This window comes from Vombatus ursinus, unplaced genomic scaffold, assembly GCF_900497805.2.
Source record: "Vombatus ursinus unplaced genomic scaffold, bare-nosed wombat genome assembly UNPS02014818.1, whole genome shotgun sequence".
Taxonomy (NCBI): Eukaryota; Metazoa; Chordata; class Mammalia; order Diprotodontia; family Vombatidae; genus Vombatus; species Vombatus ursinus.
This window is the reverse complement of record NW_020954596.1, coordinates 1,520,056-1,537,861: the sequence shown is the minus strand read 5'-3', so window position 1 is coordinate 1,537,861 and position 17,806 is coordinate 1,520,056. Positions and strand designations below refer to the sequence as shown.

The 17,806-nt window shown below is 39.9% G+C and overlaps 1 protein-coding gene across 3 annotated transcripts in view; it reads right to left on the bottom strand.

The window, feature by feature from the left end:
* Positions 1-301: 301 nt before the first annotated feature.
* The window catches only part of PIGG (phosphatidylinositol glycan anchor biosynthesis class G), a 92,146-nt gene continuing 74,641 nt past the window's right edge, over positions 302-17,806 (bottom strand). The window contains exon 13 of one of the 3 annotated variants that reach the window (XM_027836674.1): positions 302-3,197. In XM_027836674.1, the coding sequence (XP_027692475.1) occupies positions 2,981-3,197 (217 nt within the window). In that variant the 3' untranslated portion in view covers positions 302-2,980. Of the gene's footprint in view, positions 3,201-17,806 lie in introns of all 3 variants that reach the window. The other 2 variants (XM_027836672.1, XM_027836675.1) reach the window with 2 other exon arrangements.

The window sequence follows — 17,806 nt, the reverse complement described above, 5'->3', positions numbered from 1 at the left end:
ATGAAATAAGTTTTTCATTTTCAGGAATTGAAAGTAACAAATGGAATCCTCTCCAGCTCGATTTCTTTCTAATAATCTGAATCCCTTGTGTCAGAGCCCATCTCTCCCTGCTGGAGAAGGGCTGGCTATGACTGGATGCCAATTTTTCCAGTAACACTCACAATATGAAATCTCAAGACTAAAGGTAAATTTAGGTTGTTATAAGGTCAGTTACTTACACACCTGTATTTACCAATTCAATATAATGAATTTCATTAAACACCTACTACTTCTGTGCCAGGCAATAGATACAGGGTACCCCAAAAGGCTTAATGCAATTTTAAGATATTAGAGTTATATATAATACATAATATATAATATATGAAGGTATTAAAAGAAAAAAACCCAGGCCCTGCCCTCATGGAGTTCCCATTCGACTGGTAGGATTAAACGCTTTGGTCTCGACTCCCAGATTCAGTGCCCTTGCCCTTTTCCCCTCACTTCTAAAGGAGAGTAATCCTACTGAAAGGGGTAGGTGACCACAGGGTCAGAGAACCTAGTCAAGGTTTGACTTCACACAACTCCACCTATTATCTAGTCTCTGTGCTGATTTTCCATTCTCTGAAAATGTTTTCACTTAAAACCCAAAGGAGGGAAAGCACTTTGGCTGTTCTGGGCAAAGTCAGGTAGCTGCTTCCCAGAGCTCTCTGGGAATGTTCAGCTGGCTTTCATCAACCTTCACAAGTTTTGCAAAACTGTGGTTTTTTTTATTTTTTAATATAAAGTCAGTTCCTTGTTGAACATCTTCCATAAAGGAATATTTTTGTCACTCCAAGCCCAGTCTGGGGATCCATCCTAGAATATGAAAGAGTTGGAAAAGAGCTAAAAAGTCATTTAGTTACCATCCCATACCCTCCACAACATCCTGGAAAAGCCTTCCTCCGTCCTCCACTATAAGACCTTCAATGATGGGGAACTTACTTTCCCAGCACATAAATCTTTTATCTGTCCCAGCTCAGCCACTTAACTGTGGCCATAAGCAAATCATACTTAATATCTTTGGTCCTCAGTTTCCTCTATAATATATGAGGACTGAGTAATCTTCCTCAACGTTCTAGCTCTGAAACTGTGGTTCCCTCCTCCCTATACCAGTCAGCAACTTTCACCCAATGATAGACCCTTTGTTAACAAAACTGAATCAGTTTAGTCTTATGTAGCCAAGGAAGACAGTGTGGAATGGTGGGGAAAGCACTGTTTCCACGACCACAGGACCTGGTTAAATCCTCCCTCTTATGCTTACTACCTGTGACCTTGGGCAAATTATTAGCTTTCCCTGGGTCTCAGTTTCCCCATGTGTAGAAGTAGGGAAGGAGAGGGGCTTGAACTAGATGCCTCTCCCTTCCCTAATCCTTCTTCTGTAAGGCATCCCTTTAAATATATAGGAATGTATCTGGCACTTTCCTCCTGGGCCTCCTCCTGTCTAGGGTAAATCTCTCCAATCCCTTCAATCGATATTTACAGAACAAGCTATGAAGCCTCTGACCATCTTGGTCATCTTATCCCACAGATGCTCTAGTTTAACGTTCTTCCTGTTAATCACAATGTTAAAAATAACAGTTGCTAGCATTTATACAACACTTTAAGGTGTACAAAGCACTTTATAAATATCATCCACTTTGATCCTCACAACCACTCAGGGAGATAGGGGCTATGAATATCCCCATTTTGCAGATGAGGAAGGCGAAGAAGAGAGAAGCTAGTGACTTGCTCAGGAATACACAGCTAGTAAGCGTCTGAGGTGGAACTGAATTCATGTCTTCTTCATCCTCTAGGCCACCTAAGCCAGAAGAAAGAGGGGCTATGATCTGTGAATTTCTGGACAGGACGTTTTTATTGATGAAGACACTAAGATCACATTAGGGGTTTTAGCTGCCATGTCACATTGATGACTCACAGCGACCTTAGAATCACAAAAACCTCCAGGTCTTTTTCACAGGAACTGCCACATCTCACTGTTCCTGTCCTTGTTTCTCTCTAGCAAAGTTCCCAAGTGTTTGCAGGACACCTGGTGCTCCCCAATTCTTAGGTGCATGGACGTAGTCCAGGGACGTTGCCCTAGAGAACAGGGGGAGTAGAAGGGAGCATCCTCTCTCCTCCCTGACCCTCGACCAGCCCAGGGCAAAACGTGGGGCATCAGCATACTCATTAATGATTCTTTTCGAGCCTTCTGTACCTTCTGTCACTTGACTGAATCAGATGATCTTCCTCTCTTTCAGTTTCCTCCTCTTGTATCTCCTTCAGCCTAGGATATCTTTTGACTACAATTCAGTAAGTCAGCTGCTGGCTATTGCTCATGGATGGTCATATAGTTATACTCATGTCCCTCTTTCTTTCTCCCTGCCATCTCATGAATAATCATGGCAGAGATGGATAAAAACATGTTAGACAGACACATCTGCTTCACATGCACCACAGTCTAAGTAAGGATCCATCTTCTCCCTCCACTTCTTAAGCCCTCAGAATTAAGCACATCAAGCAGCTGGGTAAAGCTGAAAACTTTTTAAGACTGTCATTCACTAACAAACAAAACTCTGAGTCAGATTTATAACACATATGGAGTAAATTAACAAAACCAGAAGTTTTTAGACTTATTTGAGTTAAGGAAAAAGGGTCATGGTTTGTAATCAAATTTAATATTCTGGAACAAAATTAGTACTTTTTCAAATGGTCAAAGAGTCTTTCTCTTCCCCCTCCCCTCACCTGTCCCCTACCCAATCTCAACCACAAAAAGTCACTTAGAGTAAATCTATATTCAAATACAGAAGTCAAAAAAGTTGAATTTTTTTTTCAACAACTGGTAGAACTCATCAGCCATAAATAACTTTTTATCTTTTTCTGGAATGATCTTCTTAGTAGTTAAGCTTATCTTCCATTACTCAAATCCAGTCAGCAATTAATAGGCTTTTTAAAAAGCACAGTTCTTTTCTGCATACTTAATAGACTAAGGTTTTATGAGATTGGTTTGGTCCATGGCTGTGAAAAACACACAAATGGTAGCTGTGAGTAATAGATGCATTCCTTCATAGAGAAGTTTTGGAGAAAACACACTCCATATAAACAAATGGTAACGTAGGGACGTCACCAGGATGATGTACGCAGACACAGGGATGGAACATATCACTGCATAGCAGAAGCAGGCGTGACTCATTGCTGAACTCCTGCTAATGAAGAAAAAACCATGAAGAGTGTTAATGTTATTGCACACTTACACTTTATCTTAAATGCAGCTATTTAAAAAGTAATCAATAATCTGATTTCCACAAATGAGCCCAAGGAAGGCTATTAATTTTTACTTCTCTAATTTATGATAATTCATGGTAACAACCTGGGCTGGGCCAAATTCCATTTCTGCAGCAAGTATCATGAAAAAGGCATCCGCTAAACCAAATAATAGTGTAAATGAGAATTTAGGAGAAATGCTTAACTTGGTCAGGAACACAGATTTTTAAAGTACTTTGGCACCATCTATTTGAATGCTAACAATGTGATTATTACACAGGACTCTCCTCTGTTATTTAAAGAAGGACTCCAAGACTCTCTCCTTAATAACAATGTTAGTGGTTAGTTATTTGAAAACAATTTGTCTGTACTCCTTTAAAAATATTCAGTAATTCAAATTTTTACTAACTCAGACTGGCCTTTCTCCAACTTAATCTGAGATTTAAAAAAAATATATCTTAAAATATTTAGGGATTAATGATCCTACAGTCTAATGTTCTACAAAGGCTAATGTTAATTGACCATCCTTCTGTTCCAGCTGATGCTTAGGTACAAAAGAGTCTTGGAGTCAGGTCTCCCAAAAACTAAAGTTATCAGAAAGCCATTTTCCAGAGTAGAAATTGGATTAATGAGAGATTTAGACAAGGGAAGGCATGTGCCCTGAGGCAAAGGAAAAAGCTAAGCTAACATGCATAGTATGCATGCCAATGACTTTACGGGAACTAAATCTTATTACTAGCACAGACTAAAAAATGGTGGGATATACAACTCATGCTTGTATGCAAAGCTTAAAAAGCTATCAATGAGTCTTTTAAAGATTGTTTTCCTTAGATTACAGTTACAATGCTCAGTATACCAACCTGTAAATGTTAAATCACAGCATAGCATAAAAAGATCTTATTCTATAGAAGTCCACATTAAACAGTGACAGGTTTTTGTTGAATTTCTTTTTCTGAAAATGGTTTTTCATCCATCCATGTGGCACAGACCCTACCACAATCTCTACCCTAACGGAGATCCCTCTTCCTACATACTAAATAACTGTAATGGAGCCAGCCACTTCCTCCCTCTTCCTTTTGGAGATCTTTCAAGAAGCAATCTGGAATAATTTCTATGATCCAGTCCAGCTATCTGGGAGGAAGATGAAAGGTGGAAGACAAACAGAGAAGGCAGGATTTGCCCTCTTGAGCCTCTGGACTAAAGGGAAGGGAAGGGAGAAGGCAGAAGGAGAAGAGTGAAAACTCAAGATAAGGTGGAGGAGATAAGAAGGGAACACAGACTGTACAGGCAGACAGTACAGGTAGTCCAAAAACGAAGTCATTCCACCAGAGTTATGTGTGTGGGTGGGGGGCCGGGTGCTAAGTGACCCAGATGTAAGACAACAGGTTTCAAAAGCTGAAGGCACAATGGCCACAGGGCATAGAAATGTTAGCCTAGCCAGCCTAGTCTTCAGGGCAATTTTCCTATAACAGTAAGATGCAAAAGGTAAGCTGAATTGCTGCAAGCACAAGAGAGTCACCCACACATGCCTGGAAGGGCTTTGGGGGATAGCAACAGTGGTGGGAGTTGGGGACCCAGGACACTTGGTGGGACTGAAGGAGAGACGAGGGTAAACACTAACTGTAAACAGAGACTGGAGGAGAATCTTTGGCATGAGACTGGAAAGATGACATAGAAAAGGGAATTCTCACCTCTTTTGTTGGGCTGAATATAGGGCAAGTCTCTGGGGAAAGTGGCCCATTCTTTGGCTCAGATGTTAGCTCCTAGAGCCCCCACAAGAGAGGGGTGAATGAGCAAGATAGGTGAGAGGTCCCTAGGGCCTGGTGCCTCCCACACAAAGGTTTCATGCACAAAGGTACTGCCTTCCTCTACTGATTTATTTTCAATTTATCCTGTAGATAGCTCGTGTGTACATTATTGACATGTTGTCTTGCCCATTAAGAGTGTGAGCTCCTTGAGAGCAAGAACTGGCTTTAACCTTTCTTTGTAATCCAGCCCTTAGCACAGGGCCAAGCACATAAGAGGTACTTGGTAAATGTTTATTGATTGACTCTAATAGAGCACTACACATCAAGAATGCCACCCAACTGGGAAGCACTACAAAATACACTGTAGAATGACAGAAGGAAGGCTTCCTAAGATCTACGTCTCCTCCTATATGAAGAAGGTGGCACAGCAGCATCTCTATTGTGAAAGAAACTGATTGTCACACACCAAAACCACCCAAGTCGATAAAACCATTAGGCTCCACAGCACGCCAAAGTGAATGATGCAGAAGCACAGTAAACAAAAGAAAGGCAACCAAAGCCACAAATGTTTTTTTTAAAAAACAGAAAGTGCTCAAGGGTGAAGGCAGTCAGCTACCCTGGAAGCCTGGACAAGTATTCCCAGTTCACAGGTAAATAAAACATGAATTTCAATGAGGAATAATGCACAGCATCCAAATTACCAATTCTTTTGCTATCCAGATGCAGTAGCCTTAAAAGATCATCATACACAAACATTACCAACATGTAAATAAAGAAATGAATTGAAAAGGAGAAAGTTCTTAAGCTGAACAAGCTAAGGGTACTATTAAATCATTTTCTTTATGAACTACAAGACACAACAGAAAGGATAAAACAGAGTCTAAAGAATTTGGCATCAGTAAGAAAAGGTTAAATTTTAGTAGCAACTAAAATCCATGCACATGATGAAACCATCATGTGGGTAAACAAGGTAAATAAGGTGTGGGACTCTATCCCAAGTGCGACCCACAAAGAAGCAGCAACCCCCATTCCAAAGCCGAGCACAGAATGGGAAGAAGTCTAAGTCATCACCAAGCTCCCAAAAGCAAAGGAAGTCCTAAGGCCCAGGGAATCTCTTGGTGGGAGAATAAAGAGAAAATAATGAGAAATGAGACTGGAAGTGGTGATTAGAAGAAGAAAGGGAAATAAGCCAAGAAAAATCTTCTGGCTTTCACTGGCAACAGGTTCCATTTTTATTCCTCATCCCTTATATATTAACTATACCACCAAAATTTGTCTTTCCACTGATATACCAGCAGTACACTACATCTAGCTTACATACCCTAATCTACATAGAAAACAGAGACAGAAACAATCTCAGGGTTGGAAGACACCTCAGAGATCATTTTGGTACAAGCTCTACCTAAAGCAGGAATTCCTTTTACAGCCTCCCTGACAAGTGGTCATCTAGATTCCACTCCAGTCTAGGTGAATTCATTAGGCAGCCATTTGCACTTTTTGGAAAGCTCTGATTCTTGGAATTTTTTTCCCTCAAGCTAAACAAAAACGCATTTTCTTGTAATTTTATCCATTGGCCCTAGGCTGTTCAATAGGGCTCACCACCAAACAGCACAAACTTAACTCCTCTTCTACATGATAATTTATCAAATACTTGAAGATGGTCATTTAGTCCTCCCTAAGTCTTCTCTTCACTGTTCCTTCAACTTCTCCTCCTATAACATAGTGTGGAATCCTTTTAACTGAGTGTCCCTTCCCCGGACATATTCCAACTTACAAATGTCTTTCTTGATATGTAGCCCCACGATCCAAATACCACATTCTCAATGTGGCCCAACTGGGGCAAAGTTCTCCAGAAGTACTACTGTCTCCTTTGCTTTGGAGGTGATACTTCTGTTAACAACGTCTGAAGAAACACCTGCCTCCTCCTATCATAGAGGTGACCCTGGGTTCCCAAAGACTATGCTAGCAAGTCCCACCAATCTGGAAAGGCTTTAAAAGCAGTGATTGTACTGTGTCTGTTATCCTCTTCAAGGTCTCACAGGCAACTCAAACTCAGTGTCTAAAATAGAATTCATTACCTGTCCTTCCTCTAAATGTCCCTATTTCTCCTATTTTTGTTAAGAGCATCGCCATCCAAAGTCATCCAGTTTTATAGCTCTGGAACAATCTTTGATTTTTCACTTTTCCTCCTGATCCAATCAGCTGACAAGTCTAACCCCACCACATTTCTCTCCTCCTCCCATGGTCACCACCCTAGTCCAGGCTCTTATCTTCTCTCTCCTAAACTATTATAATAGGATCCTAATTGGTTTACTGCTTCTATTCTGTCTCCTCTCCAATCTATCCTCTAAACAGCTGCCAAAATAATCTTCCTAAGGGTAAGCCCTGACCATGTTACTCCTCTTCTCAAAAACCTTCAGCTGCTCCCTACTGCTTACAAGACCAACGTCCTTAGCCTGGCATTTAAAACTCTCCAAAATCTGACTCCTACCTACCCTTTCAGATTTATTTCACAAATTATATTCCTGCCAAAATGAACTTAGCTGTTTCCCAAACTTGACACTCCATCTGCACCTTCATACATTGATTGGCACAAGCTATCCCCATGCCTTGAATATGCTCACTTGTCTCCCCCCTATTCCTGTATTCTTTCAAGGCTCAGTTCATCCTCTTCCTGGATGCTCCCCAGTTATCAGTGTTCTTTCTCTCCTCAATTTTCCTCATTATTATTCTTGTTTGTGCATACATTGTATTCTGCTGCCTCCCCCAGAAAATATGTTCCTTAAGGGTAGAGGCTGTTTCATGTTTATTTTGTATCATCAGTGGCCAAAGCACAGTTGCCCAAGGTAGGAGCTTAATAAACGGCTGTTAAATTGACCAGCCTGGCAAATCTTGAGAAAGTTGAATACTAAGTGTTGACTTTTTTGCCCAAAGCAATTCATGAAGACTGTCAATAAAGGTACTGAAGAGCTAATGTGCATCAGGGAAAGGGCCTCGTTTCCATACCCAAATAAAGCTCCTCAGCTTTTCTGGTGGTCACTCCTACTGAGTTTGTGGTTCACCGAAACTCAAGTTTTTTTTTTTTTTTTTACATAAACTATTTAGCCATCTTGCCTCTGCCCAATACTTGTAAGTATAAGGTTTTAAATTTATCTGTAACAAATTTCAAATTTAAATAGGATTTTACTCATTATTCAAGTCTGTGGAGATCTGGGATCCCTACCTACTCCTCTTAGCTTCATGTTATCTATAAATTAGATAAATGTAACATCATCATTCAAGTTAGTGATAAAAATGCTAAACACAATGGGGTCTGGAACAGCCCTGTGGCTTGCCACTATTGATCTCCCTCTGGCTAACATAAATCCTTTAATCAATTCAATAGATTCAACTCTCCTTGGGTCTGGTCATTCAACCTGTTCCATTTCTCCATCTTGTCCAGAAGGACATGGTGTGAGAGTTGGTCAAAAGCTTTGCTGAAATTCAGGTATGCTATATGTCTGACATTTCCCTGATCCACCAGTACAGTAACCTGGTCAAAAAGGGAAATTAGTTTATTCTGACTTGTGTTTCTTAACTAGACCAGGCTTAATGAATGTGACCGCTACCTTTCTTTCCAATTACTTACAAACTAGGCTTTTAAGAATGATTTCTGGAATTTTCCCTCACATCAACATCAAATTCACATGGCTAGAGTTTGCAGAATCTAATTTCTCTTCACATTTGAAAATCGGTACAGATGTTTGCCAATCTGCAGTTCTAGGGAATCTTTTCTATTCTCAGTCCTTCAGGGATTACCAAGAGTGAGTTAGTAAATCTACATTACTAACACTTTCACTACCCAGGAAGAGAATCTGCACAACCAGCTGACTTGAATTAATTTAGCAAGAGGTAAGTGTTCTTTTCTCCCTTCACTTACACCAGGTTGCAATTTCCTCAATTATTTTCTCTCTTCTTTTAAATGTAAAACTCATTCTCCTTAACAGGGGAGACAGAAGCAGAGTTAAACAGTTCTGTTACCTACTGCCACTTTCCCACAAATCCTATGCATGGACTCAGCCCTTCCTTATTCTTCCTGCCACCAAAAAAGCTCCAAAATCACTTTCTGTTGTCCTTAGCCTTCTCCCCACGCCTCAGCCCAGCTCTTACTGGGTTTCAGCTGTCCTCATGCTAATCTTCTAGGGCCATGTCATTCCTCTGTATTTTGGCTTTGGTTATGGGCCCCTGATGTTATCTTTTGTACACATTCTTTTAAAATGCGAGCTCAACAGAGAGCATGAAAGAACTTGACAGTGGGCACATTCACCATGCAGGGAAGACAGACTGAGAATGGTAAATGAAGAAATTCTCTTTGGATTAAAGTCTAGGTTTAATTTTAGTAAAGGAGGAGTAGAAGGCTTAGTTTTATCTTCTCCACTGGGTCAGAAGCTTTCAAGAAAAAAAGATTCTAAAAGTGAAAGGGAGTAATTATGGAAAAACTAGCAGCACCACAGGCAAGGCCTCTCACTGTTTTTCATTTTTCATGTTATTGCCTCCTCTGACCCTGCAACATGCAGCTTTTATCCTGCTCTTCTATGGAAACTACCTTCGCCTAAACTGAGGAACTAGTAAAATGGAGGAACTATGCTCTTGCTGGACTAAAAACATAAGCCTCCTCTATTTAAAAAAAAAACCCAAAACTATTCATTTGATTCCCCTGAATTCTCCTTCCTGTTCTATTTCTATCCTTCCTTTGCTTCCACCGTGCAACACAGTCCTGGCTTTCCTATGTCTCTGATCACTCTCTAACTTCCTTCACTAGCCCTTTTTCAAGACCTCTAAATATGGGCATTCAGAGGTTGAATCTTTCACCCTCGTCTAGTCTACTTCCCCAGGCCTTCCTGAGGAACTTGTCTGCTCTCAAGGTTTTACCTCTCCCCACAAGCAGGCTTGACGGATGTCCCACTCTTGAGTTTTCCAAATTCTTGGCAGGTTCTACTAAGCTGACAAGGCTCTGCATATAGTTTCGGTGACAAACTATGTTCCCTGTCTGAGGCGCAGCCATGTTAAATATGGACAGGCTCATCAACCATAAGTGGCCACTAAGTCATTCATTTTTCAGCCAGGGCAGACCATGAAATAGAATGGGTTTTGTTTTTTTTTAAATTACAAAATGGCTTCAGTTCTGGACAACCTCCTGTACCAGAACAATCAAAAATCAGGTAAAGGGTAATAAGAAACACAGTTTTTAGGCTACATAGAAAGAGCAACTTAACCATTAGTAAAATAAATGAAGCCTTTGGTAAACATTCAGTAAGTTTATATACCACTGAAAGCACAATCATAATCAAATTGACATTCTGCTAGAAATCAAACCAACAAGGATCCTAGAATGGTGAACAAAGGAGTTGACAGAGTTAGTTTCATCACATGCTAAAAGGCAACAAAAAATTTTTCAAGACACTGGTCATCACTCTTTGTGAGGAAGGTAACTGTGGTTTACATGCCAACATCTGTTGCAGAGATTGCGCACATAGAGACATTCTATGGAAAATTTGTCAAGACACTACAAACAAAGGCAACCTATACCTTGATACATAGCAATACCAATGAGAAGGTAAGTACAAGGAGGATGGCAAAAAATGTTGGTAAAGAAATTAAGGGGTAGAGACTTGTGAATTATTTGCCCCCGAAAGGAATAAACTCTTTCTTTAAGAAGACAGTGAACAGCACTCTTCAAAATCATCTGGTATTGGTTTAAAAATAGAGAAATATATCAGTGGAACAGACTAGAGACAAGGGAGAATAAAAAACAATGGAACTCAATAAACCAATGTTTCATAAAATGAAAGACATAAATAACCTAGGGAAAAACTCCTTATTTGAATAAAACTGCTGGGAAAACTGGAAAGCAGTCTGGCAGAAATTAGGCTTAACCCAACACCTTACTCTACATTCCACAATATACTCTAAATGGACAAGTGACCTTAATATAACTATAAAAATATTGGAAGAGAAGCAGATCGTATACTTCTCCCAGCTATGGATAGGAGATATATCTTAATTAAACAAGAGATAGAAACAGTTACATAAGATGAAAATTAATAACTTTGATTAAATAAAACAAAGCTTCTGCACAGACCTGCAAATTGGCAGAAATGACAAAAACAGCAAGTCAATGTTGGAGGAGTTGTTGAATGATAGGCACACTAGTACATTGTTGATGGAATTGTGAAATGGTACAGCCATTCTTTTTTACATTCATTTTTAAATTTTGATTTCCAAATTCTCTCCCTTCAGCCCCTCCCCAACTCATTGAAAAAGCAAGCAATATGATACCCACATATACATGAGAAGATACGCAAAACATATTTCCATATTAGCTATGTTGCAAAAAAAAAGCAAGAAAAATAAAGTGAAAAAATATGCTTCAATCTGCACTCCAAAGATTATCAGTTTTCTGTCTGGAGGTGGATAGCATTTTTCATCATGAGTTCTTTGGAATCACTGTATTGATCAGAGTAGCTAAGTCTTTCACAGCTGACTATTGTTGCAATTTTGGGTACAGACCCAAATTTGAAAGCAATTTGGAATTACGAACACAAAGTGACTGAAATGTCCACACCCATTGAACCATTACTGGACTGATATCCCAAGGAAGTCACTGATAAGAGCGCTGAGAACTATCCCATGCACAAAAAGAAATGACTACATCTTAAAGAGCAAAAAATGACTAGTTGCTAATGTGGGAATCGTTTCAGAATCAGCTGTGTTTCAGGTCCTTAAGGTGTTAGATATCTAAGATAAAAAAATCCTTGCCTAATTAGAAGCATAAAGATGAGAAGAAAATGCATCTAATTTCACCACTTAAACCTATGTAAATTAATTGCTAGCTCTGAAAAAATGGATAACAGCTGTATCTATGTATGTATCTATAAAGACACCAAAGGGGTAGGCCAAAAGAGTCCAGGCTGCCTCAGCCAGCACTTTAACCTCTTTGCTGGGAGACTCAATAACCACAGGCAATAACAGTTTAGAGCACTAGTTCATTTGCAAAAGATTATGAAGAGGGATGATAGAAGATTATGAACAGCACTGCCTCACAAAATACCAAAAAGCAGTGAAAGCAAGCCTTTGAAAAAAGTTTGAAGTGAGGCAATTGGGTCATATCATTCATGATTTCAAGAGCATTTATAGATGAAAATGCCACCCCCCCAAAATGTGAAATGGATTCAGTACCCAATAGCCTATGTGAAGAAACAGAAATAGCACTCAAGAAAAAGAAGCCCAGAAAATGCAGCACATTCTGATCAAGAACACAGTAGAGGAAATCATGCACAAGGTAACAATTGTAATTGCAGTCAGAGATTTATTTTCAAGACACGTCAATGCAATTCAACAAGTACATATTAAGGGTCCATTATATACATGGCAGTGTGCTAAGTGCCAGGAATACACAGACAAAAATTAAAATCCCAGTTCTCAAGGCATGATCTTCTACAATTCCCTAGTGGGAAGGGACACAACGTGTTCAAAGCAGTCTGAAGAAAAAGGGAGCGTTAACTGGAGGTGGGGGACATCAGGAATGGCTTCACAGAAAAGGCAGCCTTAGAGGAAGATGAGGATTTTAGCAACTAGAGATAAGGAGGAAGTGCCTCTGTACCATTAAGCATGACTGCAATGGGCTCCCTCCCGGCTTCTTCTTTTGCTCAGACAGCACCTCCTACAAGGAGTCTTTCCTGACCTGCCCAGCTGTTAGTGCTCTCCATACTTTTGTGTACATGATATATGTCCCCCAGTTTAATGTAAGCTAATTAAGGGCAAACACTGTTTGATTTTTATCTTAATATTGTTCTTCCTTGTTCAGTAAAGTGCCCTGAACACAGTAGGTGCTTAATAAATGTTCAGTTTTATAGAAAGGCCAAATAAATGGAAGAGGGTTTCCCTACACGGATGCTCATATAGCTGCAGATGGCATTGCGCTGGCTGCACTGAATCTGGGATATGACACTGCTTCCTCAGATCCATGGCCAATCAAAAATGAGATTGGGTTTAGGACTGGACAACAGGAAAACCAAACGGGTAAAGAATGTTTATTGCTCAGATTATGTCATGCAGTTGAATGTGCATACCACTAAATCTATCAGTACATACTTTTGATAGGTATTAAAGATGGGCGATAGGAACAAAAGACTAATTTAGATGGACAGTTGAGTAGCACTTTCAATAATTCCAGTATTCCTTCCACCAAAATCCATCATTTTAACATAACATTTTCTCAGCTACATGAAAACCATAATCACAGAATAATTAAAATGCAGGTGACTAAAAAAGGGCAATGGAAAGGCATATGGTAGGCTATAGTACATTACTAAAAATAACAAGAATTGTCAAAGAAGACATCATAAAATGACTAGGAAAGGATGTGGGGTGGTCAGTCCATGCACTATCTACAAGAGGAAGGCCTCTTGGCATGCTGGGTAGATTCTTTGTGCAGGATTTATGGAAAGACATGAATATGAACTACATAGCATGAGAAGGCACAGATGGATTGTGTTATGCACTCATGACGGGAATACCAACTCACTTATATAAAAAAAAATATCAAAGTATTGAAGAAGCTTCACCCCCCTCACCTCACTCAATACATTTGAAACCAAACTCTCATTTTTCTCCCAAAATAGGTTCTTGGTCCTGGCTTCCTTTATCATGTTAATGGTATTGTGAGAAATGAATATTTCTCTCTTATATTTAATAATTATTATATTAGGACCAAGGTTTTCCCCCTTTTCTGCTTCCTCATCCAGAAACCTACCAGTGTGGGAAATCTCTCTTAAAGATTTACCCAGGCCAAGATATAATCAGACAGTAAAAGAAATTCTAAGTTTTGGCTAATAGGTGTGTTCTTATTTACTGTGTTTGCTCAGATAGGTCCTGGGATAATGCTGATTCTCCCTATTATCAAGAAAGGTGATATGGAAATTGATGTCTCCGATCAAGATTTGAGTGAACTAAGTCACATACCCCAACATAGCCTACCTCCCATTGTGTTAACCAATCAGAGGTGATCAGGTATCAATCAGGAACACCTCCTCTTTGAAGAGCATATAAACTGTGACCCTACCACCATTAGGGGTCTTTGGTCTAAGAAAGATGGCTAAATGACTTGCTGGCCTTATTAATGAAATGATTAAATTACCCAGAAATTATGTCTCTCGAACTTTTTAATGGTCATAATTTAGTCATTCCGCTAGTCTCCAAAGCTCTAAATCTCTGGGTCATTTTAAATTCCTCCTTCTCTCTTTACCAACTGTCAATTAGTCACCCAGGTCTATTAATTCTTCCTCGGCTATCTCATTTATTCTTTTCCATTCTCAGTGGTACAACCCTAGTTCAGGCTTTTGGAATATGCTATGGGCTTAGTTATTGTGCAGTAGTAAGCATATCTTCCTTTCAAGCAGGTTAGCTGAATTAACTTCTCATTCAACTTGCGGGCAACGAGAAGGGGGACCAGCAGTGAGTACTATCAACAAAAAGAGCACAGAGGAAGATGTGAACCCAGCAGAGAATAAAGGATGAATAAGCAGGTGGGGTTTAGGGCTGCACTTCCATGTAACAAAATAAAAGAAGGAGGAAACCTGGAATTCATCCAGTTCTGCAAATGGGCAGAAGATGAAGGTCAAAGAATACATAGTACTGCACACACAAGTAGGCTAAAATACTGATTAGTAATTATAAGCAAAGGATTGGGGTGCTTGGGAAAAGCCAATTTTTAACTAAACACAATGCATAATTGTATTATATATAATATTACAATAGATAATAACAGATTGTAGAATTTAAGAAATTGGGTAAAGAGAGAGAAGGAAGGAAAAGGGCAGCATGGATTTCTCCCTAGGATATTATTCTTTTTCTAAGAGAGGGAAGAGCAGAGGATTAACCAGAACAATAACATGACTAAGTACATACTACTCATTCCAAGGCTATTGCTATGTTGTAGAGAACAGCAGCAGCTGCTTCTACAGAAGGGAAGCAAGTTTATTAGCCATAAAAGTGGGGGAACAGAATAGGTACCAAGATGAGCGAGGACTCTCAAAAAAAAAAAAAAAAAGGCACACCAAAACTTGAGGAAATCCCCTTATTCCTTGGTGGATAGACTCTCCTGGAGAATTCTTGGATGCAGGCTAAGTCAACCAAGGGGCTTAATTCTGAGGAAACCCTACCTACTAATAGGGCAGATCACCTAGAGACTCTCTCCCTGGATAATGGCTGTCCCCATGCCTGAGACTTGTTAATTAGCTCAGCCCTTTGGGAAATAGTGGCAAACTCAGGCTTTCTAGGGAACATTTACTGCAGGTACTCACCTGGAGAGGTGAAGCAGACACCATACACAAGTGTCCTCCCTCCACCCTCCCAATGTCCAGCATAGACCCTCTCATATTTTGCTTGGACAACTGTAATTGTATATGAATCAGTTTCCCCAACTTGAGACTCTTTCTCCCCCTCTAATTAAATGTTGCACACTGCTGCCAAATTAGTCTTTATAAAAGACTGCATAACACATGTCCCTTCCTTCAAAGGCTCCCAATTGATCAATGTTCCACTGTTCTTCTGTTCTGTTTATATCCATCTAACTACCACAAATAGTCATGGAATCTCAGACTGGAGGGTGGGAAGGTATTGGTCCCCCTGAGCCTTTACTCACCATCCTCCTCCTTGGCTGTAATGCCCCAAGTCCCCATTTCCTTTGTCTAATCCCTACCCTTCCTTTTAACTTTCATTTCAAGCCTCTCCTCTTGCATGAAGCCTTCCCAGAGAGTCCCAGACTATACATTATATTGTATAGAAATTGTAGTGACATTAGATTCTAATAAATAAATGACTTATAGTGAATGTGGGCCAAGGTCAATTCCGACAAAGCAGAGAAGAGATATACTTCAGTACTGGACTACTGCAGGTGTCCACTACAATCAGATCTGCTTACCTATGCAGAATTCTCTAGAGGAGAGAAGCCATAATTTGTGTTACTCTCTTCTAAACTTAGAGAATCCTACAATTTTTTATAGGGCCTTAGAGAGTGTTTCATCTAACCCCCCATTTTACAGATAAGGACACTGAAACACAGAACAGTTAAATGACTTGACCACAGTGATGCAGCAGAGGAGCAGGGTCTAGGAAGGACAGCCATTCGTTCTTTTCCAGTTTTTCTGATTCACCAGAAAAATATGAAAACTAAGCCTGGCATGCTGCTTTAAGCCTGTGAAACAGTAAGAAAAAAAATGCAACTGTCTAATGTAGGAAATTTTCATATATTACTAACACATTAAGTTGCTTTCTTAAGAAAAGACCAGGATATCAGATCATCTCACTTTATAAAACTGATGTGCTACTGAAAAGGTCCATATAAATCAAATCATAATTCACATTTACTAAGGGACTTTGCTATTTTGAAGGGAATCTTTCACCAAGTAAAGAATCTTGATCTGTGAACAATGTCCCCTCTTTAACCCTCCCAGTGTGGCCAAACCTAATAAGATGAAATTTATAGGAATAAATACGCAATATTATGCCTGGCTTCAAAAAGTCAGCTTCACAAGGATAAGATGGGGTAGCAATGGCTGGACAGCAGTTTCTGAAAAACAAAACAAAAAAAAAAAACAAAAACCAAACCACGGGCTTTTTAATGGACTGTCAGGTCACTATGAGTCAACCATGTGACAAGAACAGCCAGAAAAGTTAACCTGACCTTAGCCAGAATGAGGGAGATGACAACTCTGCTATAGGCAGTCCCAGTCAAATCACATGTGGAAGAAATACTGTGTTTTGTCTTGATGACTATCTAGGAACAATCATGAAACATTATCACGACATCGGACACACAAAACACTTAAGATCTGCTTGGTACTCTTGACAATACCCTTTTTAGGTAAAGACTACAGATCTTATTATCTCCAGTTTGCAGATGAAGAATATGAGGACAGAAAATCAATAGAAGGGTTAGGGGATTTGTTCACCGTTATTCAACTAACCAGTGTCAAAGGTGGGATTTGAACCCAAGCCTCTCTTGATTCTGAGACCAGATTTCTTGATACTGTAGAATAACGTTGATGAGCTGGAAAATGTCAAGGTAAGGTAACTGGGAAAGTGTGGAAAAGGGATTTGAATTTTCTGCCTGGATCCAGAGGATAGAATTAGGAACAATGGGGGGAAGGAGCACAGGGAAACCAGTTCAGATAGAGGAATACTGCCCCAACTGGAAAGGGCTGCCCCACAGGGAGGAGTTCCCCCTCACTGAACGATGGTATGATCAGAGAGGTAGGGAAGTTCTTGTCCAGGGATGGGTTGGGTTAGAGGTCCCTGAGATCCCCTTCTACTCTTCTATAAACCAACAACCACCACCACCATCAGTATTTTAACATCCTTTGCATATATTATCTCATTTTATTCTCACCACAACCCTGTGAGAGAGGTCTACTATTCTCATTTTACAGTTGAGAAAACTAATGCAAAGAGAGGTAAAATGACCAGTATGTGCTTAAGGTAGGACTTGCACTCAGGTCCTGCTGTCTACCACACCACCTAAATACTTGGGATTCTGTATGTCTGATTTGCTTCACTGACCTAGACAGTCCTAGGCTGGGTATGCTCAGTGTGCATCTGCCTTGGAAATCCCAGCATCCTGCCTCATCTCTATTCTCTGGCAGAGATGGGAGCCTTTGACTTTACGTCTAAAATAGACACATGGCAGTCCCTTAGGGTGTACAAGGATCCAAGTTGGGCAGTCAGTAATGGGCTCTGCCTTCTAGGTGGACTGAACATAA